Source organism: Centruroides vittatus, unplaced genomic scaffold, assembly GCF_030686945.1.
Source record: "Centruroides vittatus isolate TY-2023 unplaced genomic scaffold, ASM3068694v2 contig_900, whole genome shotgun sequence".
Classification (NCBI taxonomy): domain Eukaryota; kingdom Metazoa; phylum Arthropoda; class Arachnida; order Scorpiones; family Buthidae; genus Centruroides; species Centruroides vittatus.
In genome coordinates, this window is record NW_027122591.1 from 1,615,603 (window position 1) to 1,630,829 (window position 15,227).

Genomic DNA, 15,227 nt, shown 5'->3' on the forward strand with positions numbered 1-15,227 from the left:
TAATCTACTAGAAGTTTTTAATTTTCAATTTGAAATAAACATCATCTTATTTTCATTTAATTAGTAAGTTAATTCATTATAAAATACATTACTACAAATATCTTTAATTTAATCCTTTGCCGTATTTTCATCTCTTGATATTATATGGAGTTGTAAGCTGAGTGCCACCATAATAAATGCCACAAACAGAAAGAGTAAAGAATTGCTATTGTGTTACAACCATAAATTAGTAAAATTTGTTAAATTTGTAATAAATTAAATTAACAAAGTTTTTTTTTTTAACCAGTAGCTTAAAAAGATCCAGCAACATTTAAAACTGTATGTGGTTTCATCTGTTATATTTTATTAAAAACACTTTTTATATTTTTAATTAGTATAAAATGGCAAAATGCTTAATTTTGAAGATAGAAATGAGTTTATAAAAACTTATAAATGCTAATAATGAATAAAGTTGTCATTAAGTCTGGCCCTACTCAAGATATAACATACAAACCCCTTTATCTCCCCATCCCCTTGACTTCTAACCTCCAAAATTTAACAGCATCAATCCCCCTAATGCATAAACCTTGTTGCAAACTTTCAGAAATTTTCAACAAAAGGCATGAGAATTATTAAGCTTCAAAGTGGATGAGCAAAATCATGCCCCATAGACACACACATTCACACGCTGACGTCCATACATACAGAAAATTCCCCCAAATTCTTTTGCATTTCTCAATGTTTCAAGGTCCCAAGTCCAAAAATGTAAAAATCTCGGTGGGTCATTTTTTGATTGATTCCCATACTTTCTTTCTGTTATATGTAACAGAGCTGAAAAAGTAAAAATGGAATGTGCCAATTACTCGAAGATGTAGATTATTTGAGTAAATATGGTACTTCGTCAGAAATTTAAAAATATTTTTAAAACTTTCCAAAACTAATGTGAAGCAATCTGGTGTTAAATTTTTATCATAAAAAATTACTTTTTCTAAATTATTTTCCATTACTTAAATTAGCATTGATAATATTATATATATATATATATATATATATATATATATATTCTAAGACAAAAAGAATTCTTAATATTCTAATAACAGTAACATTCAAAAATATAAATATATTTATTAGGCTCAAAGACAAAATCGCTCATTGAGTGAAAAAACAACCACAATGCATTGTGGTCATTTCAAAACAGTTATGAAGCAGAATTCATGTTGTGGCATTTGTAAAAACAGCTACAATGCGTTGTGGCTAATTGAAAATGACCATAAAGTGAAATTCATGTCGTGGCTTTCATGATGTTTGACCATGACGTGTTCTAATTAGGTTACGTTAGGTTAGTTAGATTACTTGTTTACTTTTCAACAATATATAATTACTTGTGAAAATCTGTTGCAGTGCTCAATATGTCAATGTTTTCTAACAGCTAATTTACTAAAAATAATTACTTTGTCAGGAAGTTTTATTAATAAATCGGTCTTTTTTATGAGAATCAAGAATGTTTCAAAGTTATTTATTTTTACAAGAACTATTACCGTGACAATTCGAGTTGCATTTTATGTTCTTTAAGCGACATTTGCATTTTTTATCAATGCAGTATCTTTTACAGTGACACATTAGAAACCCTTGCTTACTTCCAGATGTTAATGTGGATGCTGAGTGACGTGTGAAGTTGAGGATACATCCTGAATGTTAATAAAGTTACTGTCAGAAATTGTAAATTCATTATGAGCATAAAGTCGATCAAGAAGACCCTTGTTTCTTAACTGATAGAGACCTGATGGATTAATGCTCATAACAACAGCTAAAACATTTCTGGGAGCTGTATGTCCCCAATTAACATCAGACACCCTAACTAAAACATTTGAACCAATTTCAACCTGTCCAAGTAACCTAGCCTAAACACATCGTGGTCAAATATCATGAAACTCACAACATGAATTTCGCTTTGTGGTTGTTTTGAAATGATCACAACACATTGTGGTTGTTTTTTTCGCTCAATGAACAATTTTGGTCTTTGAACCTAACATATTCATTAAGAAATTTTTGATAAGAATTTCCATTTTATTTCAATAAATAGCTTTCAATATTTGATATATTAATTACATTAGATTTAGATTAGTTCAAATAAAATTTATATTCAACTGACTGAATACCTACCTCTTACAATAAGTTCTGCTGAACTTTCTTCTCTTCCATATTCATTAATAACTTCGCAGGTATACATACCAGAATGTTCAATTGAAGTTTTCTCAATAAATAATTTTACAAGTGATCCAGTAAATGTTGTTTTATACTCCTTTGAGTCTTTGATTAATGTTTTCTCTCTAGTAATTATATTCTTAATAAATTTTATGTGAACATTTTATTAAAGTAAAAATCAACTGTTTTCATTATGTAAAGTAATTATTTGGACTTTTACCTGTACCAATTTACTGTTGCTTCAGTTTTAGACTCAATTCTGCAGACAAATTGTGCTGATTTACCAGATTCCACAATCTAAAAAAATAATCCAATAAACTAATAAATTTTACAATTTCGGAAATTCTATTAAGAAATTAATAAACTGAAATAATTTAATTTTAATATAATAATGTGAAATCAAATTACTTACTAAAGATCTTAACGACTGTGAAAATGATGGCTTTTCACCTTTTACTTCCCTAGAAATAAAATATAAATTACATTTATGTCACACATATATACATAATAAAAATCAATAAATAACAATATGTAATAATCCAAAAAATTAATATACACCGATTATTGTCAATAAGCTATGTCATTATAATTTAATATAGTTATAATATCAAATTTAAAAAAGTACCAATTAGAGAACAAATATTGAATAATGTAATGAATACATAATTGTTTCAGATATAATAAAAAGCAAAACATGGATAATTTTTTAATTTTATCATCTTTTCATAACTTTTTTTCAAATTAGTGATAAGTAATTGTAAATACCACTGAAGTAAGGAAACTAAATCTATTTATTAACACTGTAATGTTCTTGATTTAGCTATCTTTAGTACATTAACATATAAATAAAATGCAAAGTTAATAACTGAATATGTATGTAGGCTGTTTTTTTTCAAGCTCCGATGGTCCATAAAAAAAAGACAAGTGTAAATTACAAAATGAATTTATTACCAAAAGTTAGGTACAAACATGGTTACTTTTTGACATAATCACCATGAAGATTGAGGCATTTGTCATATCTGTGAATGAGCTTTTTCATCTCCTTGTCATAGAATGTTGCTACCAATGACTTGAGATGGGCCTAACGTTGTTTTGAAGATCATCATTTGTCTTAAACCTCTGCCTCCCTAGCCACTTTTCCTGTTCAAGAAAGAGGTGGAAGTCACTCGGGACTAAATCAGGGCTATATGCTGGGTGTTTAAAGATGGTGAAGACTTCCAAACTTCCTCCCAGCTTAAAACTTGTTAATGTGTGAAGACTTCCATCACTTTCCTGAACTGAAAATGTAGCTAGGAGGGCAGAGATTTGAGACTAATGACAATCTTCAAAACAATGTTGTTAAGGCCATCTCAATTCACTGGCGGCAACATTCTATGACAAGCGGATGGAAAAGTTCATCCACAATTATGACAAATTCCTCAATCTTCACAGTGATTATGTTGAAAAGTAACCATGTTTGTACCTAACTTTTGGTAAGAAATTCATTTTGTTATTTACACTTGTCTTTGTTTTATGGACCATCGGAACTTAAAAAAACCACCCTCATACATTGAAAATTATAGAATATTATATTATTTTAAAAAATTAGAATATATAAACATAAGTAAAACTCGATGAAAATGATACAGGTACTCCCCCACTTACAAATGTTTAACTTATGAACTTTCAGACTTCAGAATTCATGTATCAGAATTTATGCAAAATTTAAATTTTAGATGTATACTAAAATTGTTTGTTACATCTAAAATTTAAATTTTGCATGAATTCTGAAGTTCTCTTTACAGTTGTGGAATGATATTGAAATTAGTCTTTGGGGTAGTAATAAATAGGTTCTTAATAAATAATTAATGTACTTATTTCTATTCGTATTATCATTTTTCAAATTTGTACAAATTCTGAGGTTCCATTGCTGCTTGTGAAGTGTCATTGAAGTTGTAACATTGAGTAATGGTGTTTATTACTATTTTTTTCAATGTTTATAAACTTTTATGATTAATACTTCAAAATGCATCTAAAATGTAACAGTAAGTCTAGCAGTTGAAACAAATACAAGAAGTAGTGCATTATCACTATGGAAACTAGACTGGACATTATAAAACTAAGTGCGTTAAATGAAAAAAATCTGCATTTGAAACACCTGCTAGTAAGAAGTAGCAAGCAGATAATGAGCATAATGTACAGTATATTGAAGAATCAAACACTGATAATAAGTGGTTATTCTGTACAAAAATGTAATTTTTAAGTTAGTTTTTGACTTATAACAAAACCTCAGGAACCTAACTTGTTCATAAGTAGGTGAAGACCTGTATACAAGATTTGTCCAATAAGTATCAGGACTGAAGTCATAAAAAGAAATTTATTAAAAATATACGTACAGTGAGCTAATAATCTTTAAAATATGACCCTCCTGCATCAATATACTGCAGCCAATGCTTTTTTCAGTCTTCATATGCCTACTGGAAGGTGGCAACTGCAAGGCCATTCAGGCACCCCGTCAAAGCCGCTTGCACCGCCTCAATCATCCCAAAACAATGTCCTTTCAGGTTTCTTTGATACGAGGGAATAAAAAAAAGTTGGAGGAGCCACATTTGGACTGTAGGATGATTGGGGCAGCATTGATACATTGTGTTTGGCCAGTGTCTCCCTCACAATTAGTGATGTATGACTGGGCACATTGTCATGATGGAGCATCCAGGTATCAGTGATCTCCTATCAGATGCAGCAGACTCTAATCCTCAAAAGTTCTCACACTTTTGTGTGCCAAATTTTCATCAGTTCAGGTCACTGTCAGACATCCAGCACATTGTACATCTTCAACATCAGCCAGTTATTTTTGAATTTTTTATTCCACTCAAAAAACATGCATTCTGGACATGGCTTCATCCTTGTAAGCCTCACAGATCATATCCAAAGTCTCAGTAGTGGATTTGTTCAATTTAATGCAAAATTTGATGGCAAAATACTGCTCAATGGTTTGCTGCATCTTGACTCTCGACACAAGTACTAAACACACTTTCACTTCAGGCATGATCTACACACCTCAAAGGCTCAGAGACAATTCAGCTGGATCTCATAGCTTACGTGACATCCCCACCACCAGTCCCACCCATAGAAACCATCCTCCATCCCTTACCATTAGAAGAAAAAATCAGTCCTGATACTTATTGGACAAACCCTGTATTATTACTATAATACACACAACTGCACCTGTAGGTATTTGGAATCAAAAAATTTTGATTTCTATCTGGAAAATGAATGGTTTTGATTAGCCATATCCACATGTATAACTTAGGTTGTAGCCATTTTTTGTTATGATTTAGAAGTTGTTGTTGTGCATGTGTATGTAAATCTGTTTGATAGATCTTTAGGGTATCAGTATATCCTTCATTAGATAAAAATAGATCCTTATACGTATGATTAATCTATATAAGAGAGATACATCCTGCAACATTAGCAAGATTATTTATTGTAATCTTAGGCAAGTTTCTACATCCAATATTAAAGGCCTTTCTTAAAACCATAATCTAGCCATTTCAATTAGAAGGAACCCTTCAGTTCTGCAATTGATAAGATTATAGATGTAGATAAAGTAGGTATTTGTTAATGTAAATTATGTCATTATTACAGCAATTCCTATTATGTTGATTTCATATATAACCAGATTAAAATAACTCTCACACAACTTAATAGTATTATTATGCTTAGTGTGAGGTCCCAGATAGAAATCAAAATTATATGTTTTAAATGATGAAAACCCAATGAGATAGTTAAGCTCTCACCTTTCAAAATTAAGACTTAAAGTCTAGCTTAAACAATAAAAGTACATTCCATCAAAACGTAAAACAAAAGTTTAGAATTGTGGGGAGAATATCAAAGTTCAAAGGAATTTTAGATAATCAGGATTTGGGTTCAGGAATCAGGAAGTGTCGAAAATGACCTAGCCTGTGCCCCGAGAAGTTTTGAATTATCATCGGTAAACAGGAAAAGACCAATCAAAACACAGAATGGAGAAGAAAAATCATTATTTATCATCATTTCACTATTTTAGAAATTGTTTTATTGTATCATAAACAATTTAGTGCAAAATGAGTGTACCAAAGAGAAACAAAACTTATAATTTCTATGACAATAAGATATTTTTATTGTAATCAAAAATAAGTGGTGTTGTTCAATTCATATCTTAGTTTCTTTATTAAGAAGATATAACCTGAAACATTGATTACTAATTAAATAATAAATGTTGTATGTTAATAAATAAATAAATAATTAATAAGAACAATGTTATTAGAATGAATTATTAAGCTTTCATGAAACAAAAATGTGGATTACATCAAGGTGCTTTTAATACATGAAAATCTATCACTCCCCACTATAGGTTAGCCAGGTCCGGTGTTATCTTAGTAATAATGTATTATTTTCATATTTTGTTTATGTTTATTTATTCTAATTTTTATTTTTAATATTCTAACATTCTATAATTCTTCTATAATTTTAAATGTATATGTTTGATTTTCAACTTTACATTCCATATAGATTTTGAGTAGCTGAAAATGGCTCAAATTAAGTCAAAAATATTACAATATTAAAAACTATGATTCAATTTCGTTAATCTAATCATATTTGCAATTACTTATTCAAAATTACACCAGGAATAAATTTTATACTTATCATATAAAATATAAGCAAAACTGAAATAATTTTTTAATGTGACAATAAAAAAAAATTTTATTCTAAAAATAAAAAAATAATCCTTATCCATTCTATAAATTTTAGTTCTAATCCTAATAAGAGATTTCTCAAAATATTGGTGGTAAAATAATTCCATTGACATGGCATTAATTTATATTTTAATTTTCGAAATGAATATTTCCAAGCAATATTCTAATGAATATAACATCTCATGTATAAAACATTTTTAATTATATGTTATCAAAATAAAATTCAATACTAATTTTTACAATTATAAATAAAAAATTCAATTTTTACTTCAAAATCTTTCAAATTATATACAGGAAATTCTCATTAGTTCAAACTTGGATAGTTTGAAATCCTGTTAGTTCATAACCATACTTTTGTCCCAACCAGGAATACAGAGATTTAATATTAATTAAGAAATTCTGTTAGATCGAAATACGGCTACTTCAAAATTTATAGTAAAAATTGTTTAACTTTTGAAACTTTCTCAGATCAATGAGAGGGGGAAGGGAATTGGTGCATCAAAGACCCTCCTTTTAACATGAGTTTCTTAGTTGATTGTTTACTGTTAAACTAACACCTGCTCGTCTGTTTTCTACTTTCACGGGAAGCCGATGGGAATAAAGAAAAGTTTCTAATAATGTAAATTTTCATTATAAATTATAGAGAAACAGCTCCCAGATTCTCACAAAAATAATTTGGGCTACATTTTGATGATTTCTGCTTTACTTTTTATAAAACCTACATGGCAACCTGTGAGGTTCTCATTGGATACGTGCTGTTTACCTGCAGTTTATTTATATTATTATTAATTAATGAAAATAGCATTCTCTAAATGTAGCCGTACTCTATTTGCTTAATAAATTTCATCAGTTATGTAGCATTCGGCATATTGTATAGAAATATGTAAATCTTGAATAATTCAGAACTTGATAATTCAAACTTGTATTTATTTTGTCCCTTGAATTTTGAACTAATGAGGATTTCCTGTATTAAGCCAACATTAATATGAAAGATATTTAACTAATATTAAAAATATAACTAAAATACTCTAAGATTATCAATATAATTTTAAAAAAACATACTCTTCAGATTCTCTTCTCTTTTCAGACTCCCTTCGTTTTGCAGGTTCTTTAACAGCTGGACTCTCTGATTTTTTTCTCCTTATCTTTTCTTCTTCGGTTACTTCTGCCTCGGCAGCTTTTTTCTCGGCAGCTTTCTTCTTTAATCTGGCTCTTTCTTCCGCTAGACTTAGTTCTTTTTTTTCTTCCACGGGCTTAAAAATGCCAAATAAATATTCATAAATTTTTATAATTAACATGTAAATAAATTTTTATGGTTATTTATAATATCACTATTATAATCCTCTCTTTAAATATTAGAAAGATAATTTGTAATTATTACAGAGTAATTGTATTGCTTTTCAATAGAATAGCTGTTACTTGAATATTAATTGCTTCTTCACTCAGTATGTAAAGATTGAACTAATTTCTACACATAATGGATTCTGCTAGTTAAACATTGATTTTGGAATTGTAGAAAAATTATTGCACTTTTAATTTAAACAAGACAATTAATTGTTGTATTCTGATGACTTGTCTTATTAGTAAACATCAAATATATTTTACCTTTCCTACTTTCTTCTTTTCAGGTTCCTTCTTTTCTGGTTCTTTGAGTTTTTCTTCTTCTTTTTTCTTCTCAGGCTCTTTCTTTTTTTCAGGTTCTTTTTCCTCTAATGTACATTTAAAAAATTGCACAAATATTTAGTACTGAATAAATTATATTTCTTTCCATATAATTTTATTTTAGTTGTTTTTATACATTTTTCAAATTTTACTTTAGGAAATCTAATGTAAAAAATTTTATATATTCTGAGAATATAAAATCTATTATATCAAACAACTCAAAATTTACAATTTATAATTTCTGACATTACTTATAAAACTGATTTTTTGTCAAAGAAAACAGCTATAATCTGTCATCTGTTACAACTATGTATAAACAGATTTTCTTTTTAAGCTTGTCTAAATCTGATTTTTCGGATAATATAACTTCGCTAAAATTGTTTTATAAAAAGTTAAAAATTTGACAAGGACGAGAATATTAACAGTGAAATATAATAAAAATTTAATTTGTATTTAATATAGATTACATTTTACACATCCTTTTTCTACTAAGCCTTGCAAATTGAAAATAGTAAATTTAAAAACTTATTTTAACTTGGGTAAACTTGTTGTTTAAACATGTACTTTTAGAAAAACAATTTAGAAATGTATTATTTTTCATTTTAGAACTTTGATCCAGAAGATCTTTGACAAATCTGTTCCAAAATTTATAACACATATAATATTTTATCAACACACTTTTCCAGAAGTTTCTCTACCTTTCCAAAGGTTGATAAAATGAGGTTCAGGTGAATAAAGTATAATAAAATTAATTTTATTGTTAGTTTCACTTTTTTGAAAATGTTGAAGTGTTAAAGATTTTAATTAATAAAAAAATTAAAGAAAAAAAATTAACAAAACACTGCTTATTTACAAGATTGTATTTTACAAGAAAGAAAATTTGTTTAATGGAAAAATTTACACATTATTGTTTTAAATGTATTACTCCAACTGAAGAGGAAAGAAAAAACCCAAAATGTACATATCAAAGTTAGAATTTATTAAAAAATAAAAAGCAAAAGGTTCAAAGTCAAGTTTCCAAAAAATCGTGGTGTGATAAATTCTAAACTAATAACAAAATATGTAGCTCTATAAAGTAAAAAGAAAAAAATTATGTTACGAGTTTTGTTTGTAAAATGTAAAAATATAAATTAACAAGTATGCTCAGGTAATGAGGACCAAAAAAGTACTAGTAAATGTTTATGATAAGGATATGACGAAAAACAGTTTCTATTTCAGAAGATGTTCTTCTTGCTGTTTGACTGTCTTCATCAATTTATTCAAACTCAAAAAAATTCTGAATACACATTTACTTATACTGATAAATTAGTCAAATACAGCAAGTCTTCATTTAATGTTATTTCACTATAAATGTTGTTGAGGAAACAAACAAATACATTTATATTAACCATTTACAATTACTGTGGTTGAAGTAGTTATCAGTACATTAAATTATTTCTATTATTATTTATCTTTTTATTTTTTCCAATGTTGACAACTTCATAATTCATATTGTCATAAAATTCACAAAGTAATCAATGTTTTCTTTCAGATGGAATTTGCATGAAAACAGAACTACATAAAAATTATTATTTGTAATTAATTTTTCATATGGCTTTTAAAAAATACCCTTATAAATTCTAATATCTTGATTATTAGAATTACTTCAGTTAACCACTAAACTTATATATTTTCTTCCCCAATCTTTCCTGTTAAGCACAATATTATATTTTTTTAAATCTGAAAAGGCATACTTTCATATGTTGGATATAAAGTGAACTGATTATTTTATTTAATTTTAAAATATATATAAAGATTAATAAATATATATAAAAATAAATAAAGATTATAAATTAAAAACTGCTAAACTTTTTATTATTATCTTCATGTAAATAAAAATTAAAATATGAATCAAATAAGAAATTTTAATTGGTCATATAAAAAGAACTGATATACCAGTATTTAAAATAATGAAATTTAAGTGCTATTAGAAAAATTCCAGAATTTTAAATGTATTTTTTCTTTTATAATTTTCAAATATTTCATTTAAAAGTCTCTTTAGATGTTTGGAATGATAAAAACATTTTACATCATTAATAAAACATTATTTGATAAAAAAAAAAAATACCTTTTAGATCAACTTCAATTGCAGGAGATGTAACTTCTCCCTTTTCATTTTTAGCTACAAGCTTGTAACTGCCTTTATCAACAGCTGTTGGTTTATCAATTTCTAGAGCAATAGCATATTGTCCTTTTGATACTTCTTTTATGTTAACTGAATGCCGACTATCTCTTCTTACAACTGTATTTTCTTTATACCATTGAACATCTGGTTTAGCAGTAGATTGTACATAACATTCAATAACAATTGTTTTTTGTTTCTCCCGATGAATAACTTTAGGTACTTCTTTAATCACAGGAGCCACTGTTAAATAGTTTATTGTAAAATATTAATCAAATTTTAATATACAAATAATAGTAAAACACTTAAAATGCATTGAAAATTATTTTAAAAAATTCATATAACAATAAACTATTTAAAATACATAAATAACTGAAAAAATTTGTATAAAAACAAAGAATATTTTTATAATATTTTAAAAAATATACTATCATCACTATCACTAAATCCATCATTATATTGTCATAAAATTCAAAAAGTTATTAACTTATCAGGAATATGACAGATTGTCATAATCAAATAACATATGATAATATATATAGCAGAAGAATAATATAATATTTGAAAAAAAAACTCAATTTAAAATAAAACCCTTTAAAATAAGACAAAGTTTTTCAATTGGAGATAGAATAGTATATTCTGAAATAAAAAATATAAATTATTTGATTACTCTATAGTTCCTGATATTGGGATTGTAATGATGTATTTAGTCAAGGTGGTTATTATTTTTATATATAAGTAATTTCCTACTGAAATGTGAAATCTCTAATTTTATAATAAAGTAACACTACTGTTATACTTTAATTATTTGTTGTTGTACATTTCTATTACAAGAATTTTTGAAATATGAAATAAAATATTAATTTTTAATAAGTGTTTATTAAGTAATTGTCAAAGCATTTTCTAAAAATGAGAATAAATGTATCTCATTAATGTAATAGTAGACATATATTTTTAATATATTTTAATTTATTAATAATTTTCAATTTAATAAAATAACAATTTTATTTATTACACACAAAACGTTTTTACTTACATTCAATATTCAATGTGAGATTGGCATTGCTCTCTCCTGCTATATTTTTACAATTACATCTATAGATTCCAGCATCATCCAATTCAGGATTCTAACATAATGAGTAAAATAATTAACACACGTAAATAAAACTTTGTCATTTTGAAATAATGTCAAAGTGCTTTATTTTTATAATACAGTATAATAATAGAAAATATAGACTAGGTTATCTAATTCATTATTAAAAAAGAACACAAAACATTGTAAATATTAATATTAAATATTTTCCTACTAGAAAAACAGAGGAAATAAAATTAGTTTAAATCTAGATAAGAATCATCTTACACTATTCAGATTTATGTCAAATGAATACTCTGATCAATTATGCTATTGAGATATTTTCATTTTGTCTTTGTATGACATGAATAACAGGTCATAAAAAACTGTTTTTTTTTATTTATTTATTTTTAGTGTAAACAATAAATAATCCATAAACTGACTTTACAGATGTTAAAATTTTTTTCAAAAACTATTTAGTATAATTCTTTATTTTAAAAAATTATTAATGATAGAAAATAAATCTTCAAAACTTTAAATTTTAGTTTTAAATATTTTATGACCTCATAGATTTAGAACACTACAAATAATTTTTATTCTTTTCTCCTTTTACTTGTTCTTTATTTCAGTATGAATAACAGATATTTAAAATTATTTATTCATGTATTCCTAAGTATGTAATATTATATATTAATATATGCCAAAAAATGTTTTAAAATAAAAAGATTTTTTTTTTTTTTTTTAAACTAACAAAACATTAACTAAGTTTGTCAAATCTTTATTTATAACCACAAACTGTGATTATAAATAATGCACAGAATACATTTTATTTACAGCACATGTAAATATTTATCATATAGCATCCAGTAAAACTATTAAAAAAAATGCCAGCTTTAAATCTTGCTTTCTTTATGACTACATGTAAATATCTAATGAAACTTTAACTAATCTATTACCATAATGTCAGTTGTTTTTTTTTTAAATTTAATTCTTTTCTAAAAAAATTGATAAAATTAATCAAAAGTTTGAAACTACGTTTTGTTTATTTTTGGTTTTATTTTTATTTTCAAAAATTAAACATTACTATTATGCAGTATAATTAAATTTCAATTTATTAGTTTTAACATAGATAATAAAGTAAAAAAAAAAAAACAGTTAATATGAACTATTTATTATTTAAGTATAAATCCTGCCATTAGATTTATTTTACAACAGTGTCTTATATATTTAAGAATAACGTAATAATATATAATATTTAATATCTGAAGGAAAGCAAATGCAAAAATTTTTCTTAAAATAAATAGTTGTAAGGAGAAAAAATTTTAAAATATGATTTTATGCAAACTGCAGTACTATTAATGCTGGAACAGATGTAATAATCCAATTAATCATGAGATACATTATAGCAATTATATTTTCATTCTGATCTTAATGCTTCTGAAAGTATTTATGCATTTTATCTTATATTTATGTTAGATAAAAATGGAGCCTATAAAGTCTACAATCAAAGTATTAAAATTTTTCATATTTTTATTATTTATAAATATACCATTTCATAACTGCAGATATATTTTGCTCATCATATATGAATATTTGTCATGTAATATCCAATGAAATTAAATTTGTCAAATTTTAAATGTAGATACAGAAATTATCAATGTGAACATCATACTCTGTTTCATCAACAAAACATTTATATCTTGTACTTTAAAAACTTTAATATCTGTAAGAGTAATTAGAGATAAAAATGTTAGAAAATATTTAATTCATATTTTTTTTCCTTCTTTTTTAATTAACCTATATCATACTGTTGTTATCTAAGAAAAATTAAATGAAGTTTACTTAACCCATATAGTTCATTTCACTATTTTTACGAAATTTGATATCTGAATAAACAAAATATGAGCTTACCTTTAACTCTAATCTAATTATATATACATTTTTTTCTTCTATTATTGTTTGTTTTATCCTAACTGTTTCTTTGATAATTGTAGTCTCTCTATACCAGACAACATCAGGTTTAGGTTTAGCTCGAACTTTACATTCCATGATAATGCGTTTTCCTCCATCTTCAGGAATGATTTTTGGCTTTTCAACAAAAGAAGGTGCATCACCTTCTGGAGCTGCCGCACCTGAATATAATTTAATAAAATAATTACATTAAGAAAATCTATTATCTGCTTTTGCTATACAATAAAATAATTTATGTTTCATATAAAACTTTCAAATATATAAATAAGACAACATTCATATAGAAAACAGATGACCGAAAAGACTGTTGAATCTTTTTGAACCATTTTTAAGCTAAATTTACAATTATTAATAACATAATTTTGCTTAAAGGTTAGCAGTTTTGATCATAATAAAAAAATAAAAATTAAATATGAATAACGTTCTTACTATTCCATTCTTAAATAAATTTAAGATAATTGGGTCACAAATATGTATATATATAAATTTTTTAAATTTAATGATTGTTTAAAATTCTGAGACTATGGAAAAAATTCAAATAATTCAAGTAAGAATGTAATTCTTTAATAGCTATTATGAAATTTTTTCACATAACTTAATATATCCTTATCTATTCAAAACATATTTTAAAAAATAATAACTGTAAACATGTAAATAAGAATAATATAAGTATTTATAGCCTCTCAGATATTACAATAAATTAAGGAAATAATTACAAATATTCAGACACATAATATTAATACCGTTCAAATTCTCAGTCTTATTTAAAAAGAAATTCTATTTACAATTAAAACTAATAAAATATAAGAAAACTGAAATCATAAACTAAAGAAAACATTTAAAAAATTTTATAAATAATTAAAGTAAATATCATTTATATCACTTCATTATAAATTAATAAATGCTAATTTTATACAGCTACTAACTGACAGTTAGAAATGTTAAATATACAGTACATTAAATGAGAATATAATAAATACAAAAAACAAAGAATTTTAAAGGAAAAATATCAGAATCAAAACTATGCCATAATCTTATGGAAAAAAATTATTAAAAAACAAAAGTAAAATGATCAATGAATTCAAAACTATCTAATTTTTTTATTTATTTGAAAAATATGTTATTTGTAACTAAAGTTAAAAAGAAATAATAATTATGAATTATAAGAAATATTCATAGTTATTGTGAATAAATTTAAGCTAATTCGGTATTTAGTTTGAATGAATCAGAATTGATATGTTTTTACAGTTAATATTGGATTAAAAATAGTTTAAACAATAAAGATATATATATATATACTGTATTTTTTAAATTTATCTTTAAAAAAATGTTTTAAAATATTAATAATACATAGTAGATTATTGATGTAATATAGCAGCTTCAAATAAATTTGGATTAAAACAATGTGTAGTAGCTTCTTAAAACTGGATATCTGTATCACTATAACACCTTTAAAATT

The 15,227-nt window shown here is 25.4% G+C and overlaps 1 protein-coding gene across 2 annotated transcripts in view; it reads right to left on the reverse strand.

Annotated features, from left to right (window-relative positions):
• The window catches only part of LOC136984037 (twitchin-like), a 185,768-nt gene that overhangs the window by 125,524 nt on the left and 45,017 nt on the right, over positions 1 to 15,227 (reverse strand). For both annotated transcript variants that reach the window (XM_067280951.1, XM_067280952.1), the window contains 8 exons: positions 13,709 to 13,929; positions 11,762 to 11,852; positions 10,672 to 10,968; positions 8,508 to 8,611; positions 7,965 to 8,155; positions 2,597 to 2,645; positions 2,405 to 2,481; positions 2,143 to 2,309 (listed from right to left, as the gene is read on the reverse strand). In XM_067280951.1, the coding sequence (XP_067137052.1) occupies positions 2,143 to 2,309; positions 2,405 to 2,481; positions 2,597 to 2,645; positions 7,965 to 8,155; positions 8,508 to 8,611; positions 10,672 to 10,968; positions 11,762 to 11,852; positions 13,709 to 13,929 (1,197 nt within the window). The remainder of the gene's footprint in view (positions 1 to 2,142; positions 2,310 to 2,404; positions 2,482 to 2,596; positions 2,646 to 7,964; positions 8,156 to 8,507; positions 8,612 to 10,671; positions 10,969 to 11,761; positions 11,853 to 13,708; positions 13,930 to 15,227) is intronic.